The sequence below is a fragment of the Panulirus ornatus genome, chromosome 41 (assembly GCF_036320965.1).
Source record: "Panulirus ornatus isolate Po-2019 chromosome 41, ASM3632096v1, whole genome shotgun sequence".
NCBI classification, from domain to species: Eukaryota; Metazoa; Arthropoda; class Malacostraca; order Decapoda; family Palinuridae; genus Panulirus; species Panulirus ornatus.
Window position 1 is genome coordinate 3,045,074 of NC_092264.1, and position 19,135 is coordinate 3,064,208.

The following is a 19,135-nucleotide window of genomic DNA, read 5'->3' on the forward strand; positions in this document are numbered from 1 at the left end:
GACAATTGTAAAGTGAGACAGATCATAAGTAAACTGGCCGTTGAATGAGTGTTTAGAGAGGACTGTGGTTTCAACGCATTACACATGACAGCTGGAAAATGGGTATGAATGAATGAGGCCTTTTCTTCATCTGTTCCTGGCACTAAATTGCTAATGCAGGAAATAGTGAACGAGAGTGAAAGAAAAAAAGAAGAGTAAAGGATCTTATAAAAGATGACAGCAATGTGTTCAGGATCGTTTTAATTATACCATGATTAGTGTAAGAAAAAGAAAAGGTACTTAGATAACAGTAACATATGTTACTATGGATTACACAGTTGAGAGTGCCCATCAACTGCCTCATCAGAGAGGGACTGGTACCAGGCAATGAAATCTGAAAACATATTCAATTTCTTTTCTGTTGCAGTCTGCTTAATTAGAGCTGTAAAAGGCAGAGATTAAATTCTTTGGCAATGCTTCAACAGGACCATAGCAAGAAATGACCTTGGTGATCCTGATGATGGATTTTCACCATATGTGAAGATCACAAAATGAAAATTGGATCAGCTTCCCTATTATGGGTAGCTCAGCCCATAATAGGGAAATGTCTTCAATTACTAGTAAATGAATTCCCTTCAAGTCTATAAACAACAGGATCTGGACCAGTCATATCCTGTTAGTGTCATATTAGCTAGAGAATGGATGTGAGCGGATGCAACCTTTCTTCGTCTGTTCATGGCATTACCTCATTAACACAGGAAACGGAAATCAAGTATGAAAATATACAGGATGAAGGCAAACAAGTATGAATATGTGCATGTGTATATACGTATATGTCTGTGTATGTGTATGTATAAGTGCGTGTATAAGCATTTATGTATATATATGTGTATATGAGTGGATGGGCCATTCTTTTTTAATTTGCTGCTATTGGACTGAACCAGGTCATGTGAAGCAACTGAGATGAACCATGGTAAGGTCTTTGGGGCCTGTTTGTGGAGTGGTAGCTGTGGTTTTGATGCATTACACAATACAGCTAGAGAATAGATCTCAGTGAGTGGTACCTTTCTTTATCTTTTCCTGGAGTTATCTCACTTATGCAGGAAACTCTGATCGAGTAGGAAAGAAAAAGTATGAGATTTATATTTTTCCATACCTGTTCACCTTTTCCCTTATTAGTGAAGTAGCACCAGGTACAGATGAAAATTGGATGCATTCACACATCCATTTTTAGCTGTCATGTGCAGTGCACCAAAATCATATGAACAACCAGAGGGACAAAAAAAAAAATTCCTTTAATTTCCTTGACAAATAATTTATCTGCTCCACTCTACCTACAGTATCTCTCCTATGTATCACCCTTACAAAAGTAAAGATGACAGTGCTGCAAACACTTAGAAAAATCACTGGCTATCCAGCAATCACAAACAACACCAACACAATTAAACAAAGACCCTCCCAATACAGTCTCATTTCAACATGTTCAGCATCAGTTTTATGCAGTAACAGTTGACTCTTCCCACCCAAACCACTCCAACCCCAACCACTAACCCCTCACACCGCAGTAACCTCTGCCCAAAGATGCCCCCAACCCCAGCAAACAGAACATTGACAGAACACAGATACTTAAATAATCTGGAATGCATGAAACAAATGATTAACTAACTCAGTCCTTAACTTCAACTTTTCGGATATACCCCCATCAGAAATCACACTCCCTAGACAAACGAGTCACATTTTTTTTTGCTTATGATCAGGATATCATCCATCACTACACTACAAAGACCATTTCAGTATATCCCTAGACTTTTCATGCCCACAATACAACTACCATAAAGAAGACACAAAGCACTTACTACTAAATATTCCTGCACTTTCTGCACAGAGACACACACACATCACAATTCATGACCTGTGGTCCTGACCATGGACATGCCCAGATTCCTGAGTGCTGCAGGAGCTTCATATGGATAGAAGGGACTCCTGGGTCAGGAAAGTAAGGGGGGATGCTATTTCATGTGTGGCAGGGTGGTAACGGGAATGGATGAAGGCAGCAAGTATGAATTATGTACACGTGTATATATGTATATGTCTGTGTATGTATATGTATGTATACATTGAAATGTATTGGTATGTATATGTGCATGTGTGGGCGTTTATGTATATACATGTGTATGTGGGTGGGTTAGGCCATTCTTTCATCTGATTCCTTGTGCTACCTTGCTAACATGGGAGGCAGCGATAAAGTATAATAAATATAGATATATATTGGAAAGATCACAAATGAGCACATGATCAAATAAATTCCTTTTACTTTCTCTTGGATTTGAAGAATGTATGTGAGAAATACTTAGAAAAGCAAATGGATTTGTATGTGGCATTTATGGATCTGGAGAAGGCATATGATAGAGTTGATAGAGATGCTCTGTGGAAGGTATTAAGAATATATGGTGTGGGAGGCAAGTTGTTAGAAGCAGTGAAAAGTTTTTATCGAGGATGTAAGGCATGTGTACGTGTAGGAAGAGAGGAAAGTGATTGGTTCTCAGTGAATGTAGGTTTGCGGCAGGGGTGTGTGATGTCTCCATGGTTGTTTAATTTGTTTATGGATGGGGTTGTTAGGGAGGTGAATGCAAGAGTTTTGGAAAGAGGGGCAAGTATGAAGTCTGTTGGGGATGAGAGAGCTTGGGAAGTGAGTCAGTTGTTGTTCGCTGATGATACAGCGCTGGTGGCTGATTCATGTGAGAAACTGCAGAAGCTGGTGACTGAGTTTGGTAAAGTGTGTGAAAGAAGAAAGTTAAGAGTAAATGTGAATAAGAGCAAGGTTATTAGGTACAGTAGGGTTGAGGGTCAATTCAATTGGGAGGTGAGTTTGAATGGAGAAAAACTGGAGGAAGTGAAGTGTTTTAGATATCTGGGAGTGGATCTGGCAGCGGATGGAACCATGGAAGCGGAAGTGGATCATAGGGTGGGGGAGGGGGCGAAAATTCTGGGAGCCTTGAAGAATGTGTGGAAGTCGAGAACATTATCTCGGAAAGCAAAAATGGGTATGTTTGAAGGAATAGTGGTTCCAACAATGTTGTATGGTTGCGAGGCGTGGGCTATGGATAGAGTTGTGCGCAGGAGGATGGATGTGCTGGAAATGAGATGTTTGAGGAAAATGTGTGGTGTGAGGTGGTTTGATCGAGTGAGTAACGTAAGGGTAAGAGAGATGTGTGGAAATAAAAAGAGTGTGGTTGAGAGAGCAGAAGAGGGTGTTTTGAAGTGGTTTGGGCACATGGAGAGGATGAGTGAGGAAAGATTGACCAAGAGGATATATGTGTCGGAGGTGGAGGGAGCAAGGAGAAGAGGGAGACCAAATTGGAGGTGGAAAGATGGAGTGAAAAAGATTTTGTGTGATCGGGGCCTGAACATGCAGGAGGGTGAAAGGAGGGCAAGGAATAGAGTGGATTGGAGCGATGTGGTATACTGGGGTTGACGTGCTGTCAGTGGATTGAATCAAGGCATGTGAAGCGTCTGGGGTAAACCATGGAAAGCTGTGTAGGTATGTATATTTGCGTGTGTGGACGTATGTATATACATGTGTATGGGGGGGGTTGGGCCATTTCTTTCGTCTGTTTCCTTGCGCTACCTCGCAAACGCGGGAGACAGCGACAAAAAAAAAAAAAAAAAAAAAAAATATATATATATATATATATATATATATGTCAATGGATTGAACCAGGGCATGTGAAGCCTCTGGGGTAAACCATGGAAAGTTCTGTGGGGCCTGGATGTGAAAAGGGAACTGTGGTTTCGGTGCATTATTACATGACAACTGGAGACTGAGTGTGAATGTATGGGGCCTTTGTTATCTTTTCCTAGCGCTACCTTGCACACATGAGGGGGGAGGGGGTTGTTATTCCATGTGTGGCGGGGTGGCGATGGGAATAAATAAAGGCAGACTATGAATTATGTACATGTGTATATATGTATATGTCTGTGTGTGTATATATATATGTGTACATTGAGATGTATAGGTATGTATATTTGCGTGTGTGGACGTGTATGTATATACATGTTCATGTGGGTGGGTTGGGCCATTCTTTCGTCTGTTTCCTTGCACTACCTCGCTAACGCGGGAGACAGCGACAAAGCAAAATGAAAAAAAAATAAAATAAATATATATACAATGTTGTTCCAACAATGTTGTATGGTTGCGAGGCGTGGGCTATGGATAGAGTTGTGTGCAGGAGGGTGGATGTGCTGGAAATGAGATGTTTGAGGACAATATGTGGTGTGAGGTGGTTTGATCGAGTAAGTAATGTAAGGGTAAGAGAGATGTGGAAATAAAAAGAGCGTGGTTGAGAGAGCAGAAGAGAGTGTTTTGAAATGGTTTGGGCACATGGAGAGAATGAGTGAGGAAAGATTGACCAAGAGGATATATGTGTTGGAGGTGGAGGGAACGAGAAGTGGGAGACCAAATTGGAGGTGGAAAGATGGAGTGAAAAAGATTTTGAGTGATCAGGGGCTGAACATGCAGGAGGGTGAAAGGCGGGCAAGAATAGAGTGAATGGGATCGATGTGGTATACCAGGGTCGACGTGCTGTCAGTGGATTGAATCAGGGCATGTGAAGTGTCTGGGGTAAACCATGTAGTTTTGTGGTGCCTGGATGTGAAAAGGGAGCTTTGGTTTTGAGGCATTAGACATGACAGCTAGGGACTGAGTGTGAATGAATGTGGCCTTTGTTGTCTTTTCCTAGCGCTACTTCGCACGCGCGCGGGGAGGGAGGTGCCATTGCAAGTGTGGCAGGGTGGCAATTGGAATAGATGAAGGCAGCAAGTATGAATGTGTACATGTATATGTCTGCGTATATATATGTATGTGTACGTTGAAATGTATAGGTATGTATATGTGCATGTGTGGGCGTTTATGTATATACATGTGTATGTGGGTGGGTTGGGCCATTCTTTCATCTGTTTCCTTGCGCTACCTCACTGATGCAGGAGACAGCAATAGAGTGTAATAGAAAAATAATAATAATAAAAAAAAGTTCATATGTGTGTCTGCACCAAGGGGCTGGATTTTGATACACAGTGAAGTCATAATGAAGTAACTTACCCATACAAAGGTGTACGAGGCCAGCAATAATAACAATAAGAAGAGCACCAATTTTGGTCGCCATAAACACATCTTGGAGCTTGGTAGTTACACGGACATTCCAGCAATTGATGAATGTTAGGAAACCTATAGAAATAAAAAAAATCCAGTATTGTAAGATTATTTTATTACAGATAATTCAAAACAGGGTGCTTATTTTGCTACTGTGTATTCAGTGTTCCAGTGTACTAGAACGCCATTTAACTAGCTTTTAATGCACTATCTAGGAACTTGTCCGCTCTGTTGAGTTTGTAGATTTGGAGAGGAGCTCTAATGTTGGATAATGCAACTCCAAAATGCCATGGTTTTAGGAGGTTACTACCTCTCTAACACTGCTGACCAGTGAAGACATGCCAATTTTTTTGGAAACATCTGAGACAATACTGCATCTCACACATCCCATCTTTTTACTAAAAGATTTGAGGACTAAGTGTGTTATCAGCTATATTTAAGCTAAATCATATATCATGATACAGTTTATTCCACAAACTGTATATCTAATTTTCTGTTAGTTACAGCAACTGTCTGTATGTACCATAAGTGAAGCCTATAGAATGGAACACATATGTACCTTTGCTTTCCTAACCCAGGAGTCCTTTCAGTGTAGCCCCCACAGTGGTGAGGAAGCTTGCCAAATACAACAGGATGGACCATAGTTCATAAAGTATGGTGATTTTGTGTGTATGTGTGTGTTTGTGGGTTGTGTGTAGGGAAACTAAGGAGTATTTGTTAAGTGTCCTCATTATGGAAATGGCATCTTAGGCACGAAGAGCCTTGTGATGTACTTAAATGATGTTTGAAGTGTTGGAGTGATGGGTAGTGTCTAGACTGCAGACAGAAAAGGAGGAGGAAGACTAGATCTCCTGGTAAGGGAAAGTTGTGTTTCAATAAAAATTGGAAGATGGCCTATTTAGACAGTACTTATTGGAAAGGATAACCGCAAGAAAGAAGTACATATTGATGTTCATGTTATATAAAACTACAAAGAAAATTGACATCCCAGAACAAACATACATTAATAATAGTGAAGAAACAATCAGGATGGTATATGAAGCAGTAAGACATGCACTTCTCATATGTGGTAAAGCATGGGTGAAAAACCGGCAGCCTGCAGGCAGCACATGGCCCCTAACCACATGATCTGCAGCCAAGAATGCCCTATGTAAGATTAACCACACCATCATCAAATTACCAATTACTCAATTTTTATAAATGCTTGCCTTAAGATCAGTGTTCATACTTGCATAAGAAGGCTACTGTTTATGTATGTTTACTTGGTTCCTCTCACATCTACTAACAGACACTCTCTTTCATGAATCTTACTAAGACAGAGAGTTGATCCAGACTGAACAATGACAGTCTACACCTAATTCTGCAAATGTGAACTCCAAAATTTGATCCTTATATCCAGAAAATTCTTTTAGAAGTGCCGTATTGAGTCACACTGAGAAACAATTCTCTGAATGGTGAGTTCATTTTGATACTGCACTATATGATTTTACACTAATGAATGTTAAGACATTCTTTCATCATTCTGTGATCAACAAGCTATTGTTGAGTATGAACTGAAGCTCCTTTGCATTAAGTAATGAGAAATTATGGCGATACATATTTCAGCTGTAGAATTTATGGCATGTATAAGATCTGTGGCCTCCTGATCTGATGAGTTGGTCTACTGATGTGACCACATAAGGCAAATGGTTGGGCAACCCTTAAGTAAAGTATTATGGGGGAATCTAGATTCTCGTGGTGACAGAATCGTGGACACATAAGTTCTTACAGTGTATAAGTGAAAATTTCCTTTACTGCATGTGAATGAACAAACTTGGAGAGGGACTGATACACCATCATTACTAAATCTTATGTTTATACATACCAGCACGAATATGGTAAATATCATATATGATTCAGAATTTGAAAAAGTGATCACGTAATGCTTAAATCTGATTATGTGGTATGTCCTAGATGTATGTAAATGATTTGCCAGAATGATTGGAATCTTACTGGAATATGTTTGCAGATGATGCCAAGGTAAAGAGGGAAGTGAAAAGTGAGGATGACTGCATCGACGTACAGGAGACTTAGATAAACTCAGAAATTGATATGATACTTAGTTGATGAAATTCAACTCGAGTAAGTGTACAGTAATGAGGATGGGACACAGTGAAAGAAGGCCCTAGTATGAATATCTAGCAGGAAATAAGCTGATGGAGTCCTTGTTTGAGAAGAACTTTGGAGTTTACATCATTCCTAACTTGTGAACAGGTCAGAGTCCTATATTAGGTGGACAGTATTGGAGACAAACTGTCTATTGGAAATAACAGAGTAGCTTTCAAGTACATGAATAAGGATATATTCAGAAAGCAGTTCACATCCTGCATAAGGCAAAAGCATCTAGATGTCTCAAGTTTAATCACTGCACATAGAGAAGCATAACACCACGGAGTGTTACCACATTCATTTCAACTCTTATTAACCATACTAATGATGATAAAGCAGTACTATAGACTTACCTTGGTGATTTTTTCATTAGAGCAGATAAAAAAAGAATAAGGTAATTTGCTTCATCATAAATTTTTTCTTAAAGATGGAAAATTTCGGATATTTCCACATCACAGGTTCACTTGGTCAAGTGTAGTTGGTTCTCCAGAACAGGTTTGCTTCACCTTTCAACACAGAAGGCTTTATTCTGTTTACAGCACAAATATTCAAGCTCATTAGTACTTTGCATGGATCACTGTTGTTCATCATCATCCACTAACTGTCTGCAAACTTTACTTATTTTAATATCCTCAGAAACCACAGAGCCGAATGAACCAAACTTTAACAGAAATGATCTATCAATGGTTTTTTATTAAATTTCTTTATTTCATTCCAATGAAGCTTCTAATAAAGCTACATTAGGGAAAAATGGGCTCAAACTGGCCAAAATCTAAAAAGACATTTTTAATTGAAGCCATAGAACAATTTGAACCAAAGCTTTAGAAATCTAATTACCAGGTGGTCCTCTAACACATTTCCTTACTTTGTAAAAGTCTGACATCCACTATCTGCCAGGCCACTGACAGCCACATGAGTATTCATAAGCTCTCCTGAGCCTTTTTTGTTCCTGGAACAAATGATGAGATTTTAAAGACAGTACAACTTGAGTGGCTAAGATATGTAGATAGTTGTCTCAGTTGAATTTTAACTTAGGATCAAATGGTGGTGCACCATGAGACAAGAGGGAACACTTTCGGAGTCTCCTGTTCTTGCTTAAATGGTGGTTTACTCTTGGGCTGTTTTCTAACTTTCTGGTAGGAAAAAGGGATACTTTTAAGTGTAGCCACAGGAAAAATCTACCTATGGTAGAGGAGAAGATGTTTAAAGAAAGCTTTACATCATATTGGAAAATAGTTTCACAGCTGTACAATAAATATATGTTAGGCCTCGGTATAGGTCAAAGTTTCAAAACCAAAATATTTTTATCTTGGGATGGATCTCAAAGTTTCTGGTTTGAATGATGATAGAGGTTATGGCTATTTTGATCCTCTTAACAGCCTCCAGGTTGGCTCCTCCATTCTTTCTGGAAGGTTTGGCTCCAGCTGATCTTGATGAACTGAAGGAAAGGTGAGACTCCATCTGACTTTTTGTATGAGAGTGGTTCTTGGGTTCTGTTTCGTGGTCAAGAGCATCTTTCTAGTGATGTGCCTGAGCTGGACATCATTTTACAGAGAACCTGGTTTTCTATTCACAGGGTTATCTCTTCCTCAGTCTTCTTTCTGGGAGAAAGAATCCCGATTGCAAATACTCAAAAAAGTGAAATGTTGGTCTTTACTTTCTTGGAAGATACCTCAGATCTTTCAAATAATTCCATGTTATCTTGAAGAAGAATATGCTCTTCTTTTAATTGCTGTACTGATTTTTTCTTTTATTTGGGTAGACTTTCTAGCCCACTCTTTTCCAAGCTTCAAAGGCTAATATGACTTTACTATCCTTAAAAAGCTTTTGGTGGCTTTTAGTGACAATTCCAAACATTTTTAAACTTTCCACAGAGATTACTTATGAACAAAGGGTCCCAGCACTGATTCCTGAGTGAAGCCACTTGTCACTCTTAACTGCGCTCGAAAAGGTTTTTGTGACATTTGCTGACTGACCCTACGTTGCACCATTAATTATTCTTGGAAAGATTCCCTGTGACATGTGTCACACTGATGTGGGAAAAAATTTCTTTGCAAATAAGTGCATGAAACACTGAAAAAAGGTACTATAAAATGACATAAATGCAAAAACTGTCAGTACCATTAAGAACTGACTTGAGAAATTTTCCACCAGTTCAGGGAACTCCTGAATCCATATGGGAAAATAAATTTCTATCTATGTTGGAGGCTCCAGTCATGGACAAAAGTTCACATCAAGGCCAGGCCTTAGGTGCAATAAAAAAAAAAAAAGGATTACGAAGGGGGAAAAGAAGAGAAGGGAATGTATTTATGAATTTTGGAGAAGTGAAAAACCTCACTTTTGAAATGTGTCAGGTCATAGTTGTTGAGAAAGACATAGAGAATAGAGAGTCCTAAAGCTTTGACGTGTACGGAAAGAAACGGTTACAAAAACAGCCAACCCTTGAGTTGCGAGTGGCCACAGAGTAATCATGTGGCACAGCAGCTTGTCAAGTATTGCATGGTCTACCTAGCGGTAGGGGCACACAAGCAGCCAGTTATTGGGGCAAAGACCAAAGTAATACCAATAGAAGAGGGAAAATGAACCAACATTGCAGCATGGGGCAAGCAAGTCAAGTTTTGACGTTTGCTTGGGAGAGTTTATAAATCTGACCACTTTCGACTCAATGCTGCCAAGTACAGATGCTGAGCTAAATGATCCCAGGTATAACAGACACCATACAAGGACTGATCAGTCCTCTGTATTAATGGTGTAACTGTTCAGAAGAAAAGAAATTTTGACATGTAAATGGGATTCCCAGTTTCTAGAACCATCAGCTCTAAGAGCAAGCCTGAGACAGTTGAATTCCTGAAAAAAGGTTCGGTGAGAAAGTACATAGATGGCATTTAACAGAAGGTAATTTGGAATAAAGACCACATTAGTTTTGTGAGAGTCAAGTTGTCTTCAAGAATTCCTAGTTTTGGAAGTTCAAAAGGTGGACCTTTTCAGGTTATAATAGGATACAACATGGATATGCAAAAAGTCTTTCAGTGGTCTCATGGAAATTAGGTGGATAAATCCAGACTCACTTTTTATATTTGTTTTAAAAGTATTTTGTGGTGGAGGTATCATAGTACACAGACTTGAGTTTTGATTTTCATAGAAGCAAGAAACAATGCAAAACTGCATCACAAGAGGTTGATTCACTACATTAACCTAAGAAGTCTATCATTATTGGAACCCTCAACCAGGTGGCTCCCTTCATGAATTTAATTTTTCATTTAACCAGTAATGGAGTGACCATTTAATAGCTATTTGTCAGGTTGAGCTTATTATGCTTTGCTATTGAGAGGGTAAGTGAAGATATATCATGATGACTCTGATTCCATAATTCAATCACAGTCCTGATGATACAGAGGGAGAGTTGAGTCAAAGGTTGTTTCCACAAAGGGAGTCCTTTCAATGCTTTGTAGGGCTTTACCATTATAAAATCTCAGCTAGAATGTGATTGCCTTCAGTACACAGAACCTTAATGGTTATTGGTTTACTGATCAGCTTATGAGTAAAGATAATTTTGTAACCATATCATTTATAGGGGGTAGGCTTATCTATGTTGATTAATGTATGAGCTCTCAGCCAGGCTTGGAAAGCCCATTCTCTACTGTAGGGTGGTCAAAGACAAACCATGAAATCTAAGGTTCCATACCCCGATGAAGGTAAAGCTATTGACCAGGGGAACTGAGTTGGAGGGGCCAGGAGGGTGTCTACTTAGAGGGTTTCCTTACAATACCTCATGGGACTGTTGTTTTGTGGAATCTCAGCAAGACACTGATTGTCCTCACTACATGGATCCATAAATGTTGCTACATGGGGAACAGAGTTGGAGGGTGTTACCTGCAGAGAACCACAATTATTACATATTGGACTAGTCCTTATAGAACTTTGGCCAGGATTTGGATATACTGGTTTCATTAACAAATTCCTGGTTCATTTTAATGGAAAGATGTAGCAAAAACTTGGGTTAGGAAATCTTGCTTACAAAGCAAGGAACCCTCTGACAGATGTTTCCTTGCCCCTGGAAGTCCATAAACTTTCAGGTATTCGGTGAGCTCAAAACAAAATCATAGTTTCCATTCTAGGTTAGAAGTCTAAAAATCCAGAGATAGTTTTCACTTCAGCAGCACTGTGAAGCTGGTTTTACATGGAATATTACAACAACCCTTATTTTAATGCACTTCCCATGGCAGCTTCATTTCTGTATAATGTCTATGCATGAGAGATGTTCTGTTTACTGGAAGTGGCTGACAGTCCCCAAGTCTGTGGGTATGATGTCTGAAGTGTAACTTTTACCAAAATTTGTACTTTTGGGAAATATGGCAGATCTTGTGAAAACTGTCCATATTAAGAAAGTCAGAGGTTGATGTAAGAACTTTCTTTTAGGGGAAGGCCTTGATATCAGTGTTGTGTTTTCTAATGAAAATTACCTATAACCTGTAAATCCAAGCTGGGTATTTATCAAAACAATGAAAAAACATTTATGATGTTCAACACTATCTTTCAAAATTATATTTCAAAATAATAATGATCAGTTGGTCAGCTGAACGTCCAGATTAATGGCATATCACTTAAAAAAATCTTTTGCAGTTGTGTGCAAAGATTTAGCAATGTCATGAGCCAGCTGACAGGCTGGAATCATGGGTGAATAGATTCTTTTGAAGAAAAGAATAAGACATATTTTGAGAGCTCCCACAAGACTAAACAAAGGTGTGCAGTGGTGGCCAAACAAGGAAAATTTACTGAAACACACAGCTTGGATAATCCCTGTGGATGCATTTGGATGTTTCCTCTGTATCTGGAATAACAATTTCCAGAGCAATTCAGTAAAATGGTAGAAAGGCATTTGAGATAAGAATAATCAGTCAAAGCTATCAGAAATTTGATTAAAAACTTACATATAGCAAGAGCTGCAATGAGTCTCACTGCTGAATCAGGCATACCACAGTCTGGGAAGAATGGCTGTATGACATATTTGGCAAATGTCAGGGCCATGATTGCATTAGTAGTTGGTCTGAAAAGTACATATATATATATATCAGAATTATTCTTTCCAGGACATATCCTGTTTAATTCTTATGATGAATTATCAACATGTACATTGTACTTTTAAATACATGGTTCAATGATCTGGAAAAGCCCCTCTCTCATTACTCTTGTTTTTATTGCAATTCAAAAGGCATCTTTTAATAGATGAACACAATATGTAAGAGCCAAAGTAACATTAATCAGAATTTCAAATTTTCAGTGTTTCAAGGGCTCTTGGCATAAAAAAAGTGAAAAACAAACTATTCTGAAGTATCAAAAACTTACACAAATATGAGGTTAGCATCCCATAAAAAGAGAAAAGAAGGAAGGGATCCAAAGGCTGTATTTATATAAGCGTAGTCCCCTCCAGATTTGGGTACAGAAGTTCCCAACTCAGCGTAACACAGGGCACCTATCATAGACAGGAAACCACACAAAACCCATACAGTCAGTGACATTCCAACACTTCCTGTCTCTTGCAGGACACCTTTTGGTGAAATGAAGATACCTGTGAAGAAAAAAGAATCAATCATGTTCTGACAGGATGTGGACCATGGAGAGTTCCCTTCAACCCACAGGATATGCAAATATCATTATACAGAGTGTATATTTTAGTGAGTTTCAAAGGAAATACTGGAAGTTTGATAAAAAAAAGAATAAGACTGAAGCTTTCATAAAATTTTGATGAAATGAGAGCAGAGTTTTCAAAGTGTTATAAAGACGAGAAGAGGTTTAAGGTTTTAAATGAATAAGCTGAAAACATATCAGAATCTTAGAGACAGCATGAAGGAAAAATCTAAATGAAAAAGAATTGGGAAAGAAGTTATCTATCTAATTGTTTATTCCTTTTAAAAAAATTTTATGTTGAAGGCCCAAGTTACAGACAAAAGTCCATATCAAGATTGGGCCTTGATTGAATTATAAAGAAGTTAATGAAATGGAAAAAGAAGAGATGAGGAAAAGTATCTGCAAATTTTTGGACAAGGTGAAAAACCTATGCTTTCTAAAGTGCCAGGTCATAGTTTTTGGAAAGTCTTGAGAGGGTAGAGAGTGCTAAAGCTTGGAGAAGTAGAGAAAGAAACAGCTTTCAAAACTGCCTGCCCTTGAGTTGCCAACAGCCACACAGTAATCATGTGATGCAGCAACTTGTTGAGTATTGTGTGGTCTTTTTAATAGTGGGTGGCACACAAGCAACCAGTTTTTGAAGCAAGACTAAGAATTGCCTATGGAAGAGGGAAAGTGAACTAAAATTTTGGTGTGGGGCAAGAGCATCAAGTTTTGAAGTTGTCCTGGGAGTGCTGAAAAATTTGAATGCTTTCGGCTCAACTCTGTCAAGTAAGGATGCAAGGCTAGAACTTTCCCAGATGTGAGAGTACTACTCCATACAAGGACTGATCCAGCCTTTTTATAAATGGAAAAACTGTAAGAAAAGTGAAGGCTTGCTAGACAGATCTGAAAGATTGCTTCTGATAAAGACAGTAGTTAGAGGCGCTGAGAGTACTTTCAAGAACTGATTAAGGTGATGGTCTAAGAAATGTGTGTTCTAGTACAGTATGATTAGGGACAAGTGATTGCAGAATGAGTAAAGAAAGGCATTACACAAGAAGTGAGAAGGGCAGTAATACAACCTAAAAGGGGAAAAAACTGGGAAGCTAATAGACTGTTAAGTGCAACTGTGACAAGTAGTGCATTGAGAAGTATACATGGCAGCATGGAATAGGAGCTGTGTGCCTGAAAAATGAATAAAAGCAATGACTGTTTGTCTATTCTAGTCCTAGAATATCAATTCTGTTCGTATCTTCCAAGGTGTGAATCATGTGCATATAGACTCTGACTGACTATGTTACAAGTTAAATATACACGTATAGGAGAAGAAAAAGGTTGGTTTATGAAGTGAAATAGGTATGTGAGCCTGATTTTCACAATGAAGCAAGTTACTTTCAAAAGGTAATGAGAAAAAGAGGAAAGTGTAACATTCATGGATTAAGAAAGTCTGTGTGAATAAGAAGTAACAGAAAAGGGCTTTAGGAAGTTTTAGCTCTCCCTCACATGCATTAAAGACTTGTAAATGTTCAAAGCATTTTAATGAAAGTTGGGTTTTGGTGAGAGTGAATGGTGGTATCCATGAGTGGTCTGAAATAATTTTGGGATGCTGTTTTGTTAGCTGAATTTTGAGTCATTAAATAGAATGGCAAATTGCTTTAATATTATGGGAAGAAGAAAAATTTTGAAAATAAATGAAAGGAGGACAATATTCTTGTTTAAAAGAAATGGGTAATTGCAATTAGATGAACCTGAATCAGAGAATAAAAGACAGATAATGAGTTTAAAGTTTTAGGAATTCAGTAATGATGATTGCTAAGGACAAAAGTAGGAAAGCCTCAACTGAGAGTGCATTGATAACCATGGTAAACTGGAAGAAGTCGAGTGCTTGCAAGGATTGCTAAGGACAAAGGCAGGAAAGCTTCAACTGAGAGTGCATTGATAACCATGGTAAACTGGAAGAAGTCTAGTGCTTGCAAGATGATGTGATATGCTGCATTGATGTTGATATGATATGCTCATCTCCATTCTGATACATGGATTTGACAACTTTGTATCCTACATTAAGATAAAAAACATTATCTTACAAAAATGGAAATGGATAACTCATGTAGCATAGGAGGAATTAGGAGAGTATGTGGAGTAAGGAGTTATGTGACATGAAGAAATTGTTATAAAGATACATGAATGAAAGATTTTAAACTATATTACCATGTACGAGCCATGGCTGATGACAGACTGGGTAAAAAGATAGATGATATGACTGTACAGATGACTTTAATGAGGAAAGGAATTCTGTACGCAGATAAACAGATGTTGTGCACAAACTGCTTAGGATTAAAGGTAAAGGCAAGTGTTACTTGAAAATTCAAATGTTCCCTCCCCTTTTGTACTAAATGGCATTGGAAAAGCAAAAATACATATTCAGAAAAAGATAAAATATGGGACATGAAAAGCAACAGACTTTAAGGAGTTTGAATTATGGCAAACATACTGAACTAGAAGAAAGGATATTATAAAGGAAAGTGATAACCCTTTTCAAGATTACCAGTGGCATTACTGACTCTGCTTTCTTATGGTTATGCTTCAAGTGAAAAGCCAACTACGATGAGGATGTATCGTCAAGGTACAGTCTTGTCAAAAAATTTCTCAAACCAAACGAGTCCATCCTCTCCCTGCTGCAGGATGTAGTACAGCCTTGAAGCTACAGAAACTCTTGGAGAATGGCTATGAGGGTCTATTATAAAGTTCCTCAGGGATCAGAATAATGTTTACTTTAACCATTTTCTTGAAATAGAGAAATGTAGCAAATGCAGAGCATAGCTGTAAGTCAATTGTGACAGGCATCAGTAAAAACATGACAGTACTTCTGAGTATTAAAGTAGTTGACCAGTAGAATATGTATAATGAAATTGGAGTAATTAAGATTAAGAAACCATCTCTGTGAAGATTAATAAGCAATAACAGTTGAATTACACACATTTATACATAAGAGTAGCGGCAACTGTTGAATTATAAAATGCCAGGTCTTTAGCTGGTTTCTTGTTGGTTTGTTGGCGTGGTATAACCGAAAGAGGGGCATGGAAACATATTACACAACAACAACAGTTTTTTTATATTTATTTTTATTTTGCTTTGTCGCTGTCTCCCGCATTTGCGAGGTAGCGCAAGGAAACAGACGAAAGAAATGGCCCAACCCACCCCCATACACAATGTATACACACACACACGTCCACACACGCAAATATACATACCTATACATCTCAATGTACACATATATATACATACACAGACACATACATATATACCCATTCACACAATTCACACTGTCTGCCCCCATTCACTCCCATCGCCACCTCGCCACACATGGAATACCATCCCCCTCCCCCCTCATGTGTGCGAGGTAGCACTAGGAAAATGACAACAAACGCCCCATTCGTTCACACAACAACATATATATATATATATATATATATATATATATATATATATATATATATATATATATAATAATAATAAAATAAAATAATATATATATTATTATTATTTTATTATTTTGCTTTGTCGCTGTCTCCCACGTTTGCGAGGTAGCGCAAGGAAACAGACAAAAGAAATGGCCCAACCCACCCCCATACACATGTATATACATACGTCCACACACGCAAATATACAAAGCTACACAGCTTTCCATGGTTTACCCCAGACGCTTCACATGCCCTGATTCAATCCACTGACAGCACGTCAACCCCGGTATACCACATCGATCCAATTCACTCTATTCCTTGCCTTCCTTTCACCCTCCTGCATGTTCAGGCCCCGATCACACAAAATCTTTTTCACTCCATCTTTCCACCTCCAATTTGGTCTCCCACTTCTCCTCGTTCCCTCCACCTCCGACACATATATCCTCTTGGTCAATCTTTCCTCACTCATTCTCTCCATGTGCCCCAACCATTTCAAAACACCCTCTTCTGCTCTGTCAACCACGCTCTTTTTATTTCCACACATCTCTCTTACCCTTACGTTACTTACTCGATCAAACCACTTCACACCACACATTGTCCTCAAACATCTCATTTCCAGCACATCCATCCTCCTGCGCACAACTCTATCTATAGCCCACGCCTCGCAACCATACAACATTGTTGGAACCACTATTCCTTCAAACATACCCATTTTTCCTCTCCGAGATAATGTTCTCGACTTCCACACATTCTTCAAGGCTCCCAGGATTTTCCCTGGGGATAGGGGAGAAAGAATACTTCCCACGTATTCCCTGCGTGTCGTAGAAGGCGACTAAAAGGCGAGGGAGCGGGGGGCTGGAAATCCTCCCCTCTCGTTTTTTTTTTTTTCTTTTTATTCCAAAAGAAGCAACAGAGAAGGGGGCCAGGTGAGGATATTCCCTCAAAGGCCCAGTCCTTTGTTCTTAACGCTACCTCGCTAACATGGGAAATGGCGAGTAGTTTGAAAGAAAGAAAGAATATATATATATATAAGTTGAGATAATAGATGGCAATGAGCAACTGGAGGTGCAGGATTATAGTGAGAAAGGAGAGGTCAGTTGTGGCAGGTTGAGAAATACGAGGCAGGCTTGGCAGGAGCATGTGGGAGAAGTGCATGGCTGCTGAGTCGGTGTGGAGCACTTATCGTGGCTCCTGAAGTATGCAATGGTTGCTGGTTTGTGCTTGGGTTGCTGGAGATCCTGGAGTGTGTGGTGCCTGCAGGTTAGTGCTTGGGTTGCAGGAGGCTCCTGTAGTTGTGCTCGGGTTGCAGGAGTTCTGTGGGGATGGCCGTAGGTCCCTTGTTACAGCTGCTGCTCATGATGGGTGGTGAGGTCTCACGCAAGTCCTGCTGAAGGTGGACGTCTGAGATGAGGAACCTCAATGAAACCTGCCAGGAAGATGAAACGTCAGGAGTCACGTTGGGACATCTACTGACGGAGGAGATGCCCAAAGGGCGGCTTGAATCTGAAGTCATATTGCCAAGACTTTAGCTACTGGAGTGGTACACTTGTGGTAGTGGTGAGTCAACTGCCCTCTTGCATTGTTGCTCAAGAGTAAACCTCCTTACACCTCAGGAGGTGCGGGCCCTGTGCTATAGGGCGGCCCTCCGATGGTGATGGACCTAAGCAATGGGCCTAGGGGGTTGGGCTTGTTATCTCACCTGGCCTTCCTGCGGTGATACCCAGGTATTTAAGAGGCGGCGAGGTTTGTTCTAAGAGAGGTGGTTATTCCCAAAGGGAACTGGAGACATCGGAATGAATGTCGTAAGCTTCTGACCTCTCTCCATGTAGGTGGAAAGGGTCAGGTCATCTATAATAACGGCGACATCTTTTGATTTGCCACCGCCGAATATCGAGTATGGGTGTCGGGGATTAACGCTGCATGTTCAGCCGTACTTTGGGCCACCAAAAACATTTCGCCATGGATTATTAGATCAAGTGAGGTCACCTGCCACCCAGTCAAGGCGTCGCCAGTAAGGTGACACTTTGGGTAGCGACAGTTGGTCACAACAGGTCTTTCACAACCCATAATGAGTGTTGGACTAAGGTGAGGCTGATCTCAAAGTTCAGTGCGATGGTCCTTGAAACAAGGGTTGACTGAGAGGGTAGAATGGTAATGAAATGGTCACCCTTGAACGCGACGTTACGACTATGGTTATGATGGTCTAGCCCTTGACCTTCCATGCTTTCATACCCTTGGGTCATAAGGTAGTATTCAAGGTGTTAAAGTGTAACGTGACCAACCAGAAAGCACGGAACTGTCGACAAAATACTAGTGGTTAACCATCAACACATAAACAAACAAGAAAAGGAGACAAAAATAATTCTAGCAACGCTGTGACCAGGGAAGGTCTCGAAGAGAGGAAATCAGTTACTTACCGGAGCCAATGATGATTCCAAGGATGATAGCTACGCCCTCCAGCAACCCTAGCTCCTTTTTAAGCTGTGTCTTGCCGTTTATGTCCCCATGCTGAGTTTCCGTCGGGGTCATGGGTTCTAACTCAGCTGTCAGTGGCTCTGTCGTCTCACTCGTTGACATACGTTTCCCAGGCATGATGAATCTGAATAAGACAGAAAAGACTTAAGTTTCTCGAGTACGACATATAGTTATTAACGTTAGATCTTATCAAGAAAAGAAAGGGGAGTTTGAAATGATATCACTAAGATAATCAAGGTTAGACTTTTATCATCCAATTGCCTATTAGTTTATCTTATCTTACCTCTAAAAGGATTAAGTTTACTTATCCTCAAAA

At 39.5% G+C, this 19,135-nt stretch overlaps 1 protein-coding gene across 4 annotated transcripts in view; it reads right to left on the bottom strand.

Annotated features, from left to right (window-relative positions):
• Positions 1–19,135, bottom strand: part of gb (solute carrier family 7 member genderblind) — a 73,184-nt gene that overhangs the window by 20,706 nt on the left and 33,343 nt on the right. For all 4 annotated transcript variants that reach the window (XM_071685885.1, XM_071685884.1, XM_071685887.1 and 1 more), the window contains 4 exons: positions 18,762–18,943; positions 12,623–12,845; positions 12,208–12,323; positions 5,078–5,203 (listed from right to left, as the gene is read on the bottom strand). In XM_071685885.1, the coding sequence (XP_071541986.1) occupies positions 5,078–5,203; positions 12,208–12,323; positions 12,623–12,845; positions 18,762–18,936 (640 nt within the window). In that variant the 5' untranslated portion in view covers positions 18,937–18,943. The remainder of the gene's footprint in view (positions 1–5,077; positions 5,204–12,207; positions 12,324–12,622; positions 12,846–18,761; positions 18,944–19,135) is intronic.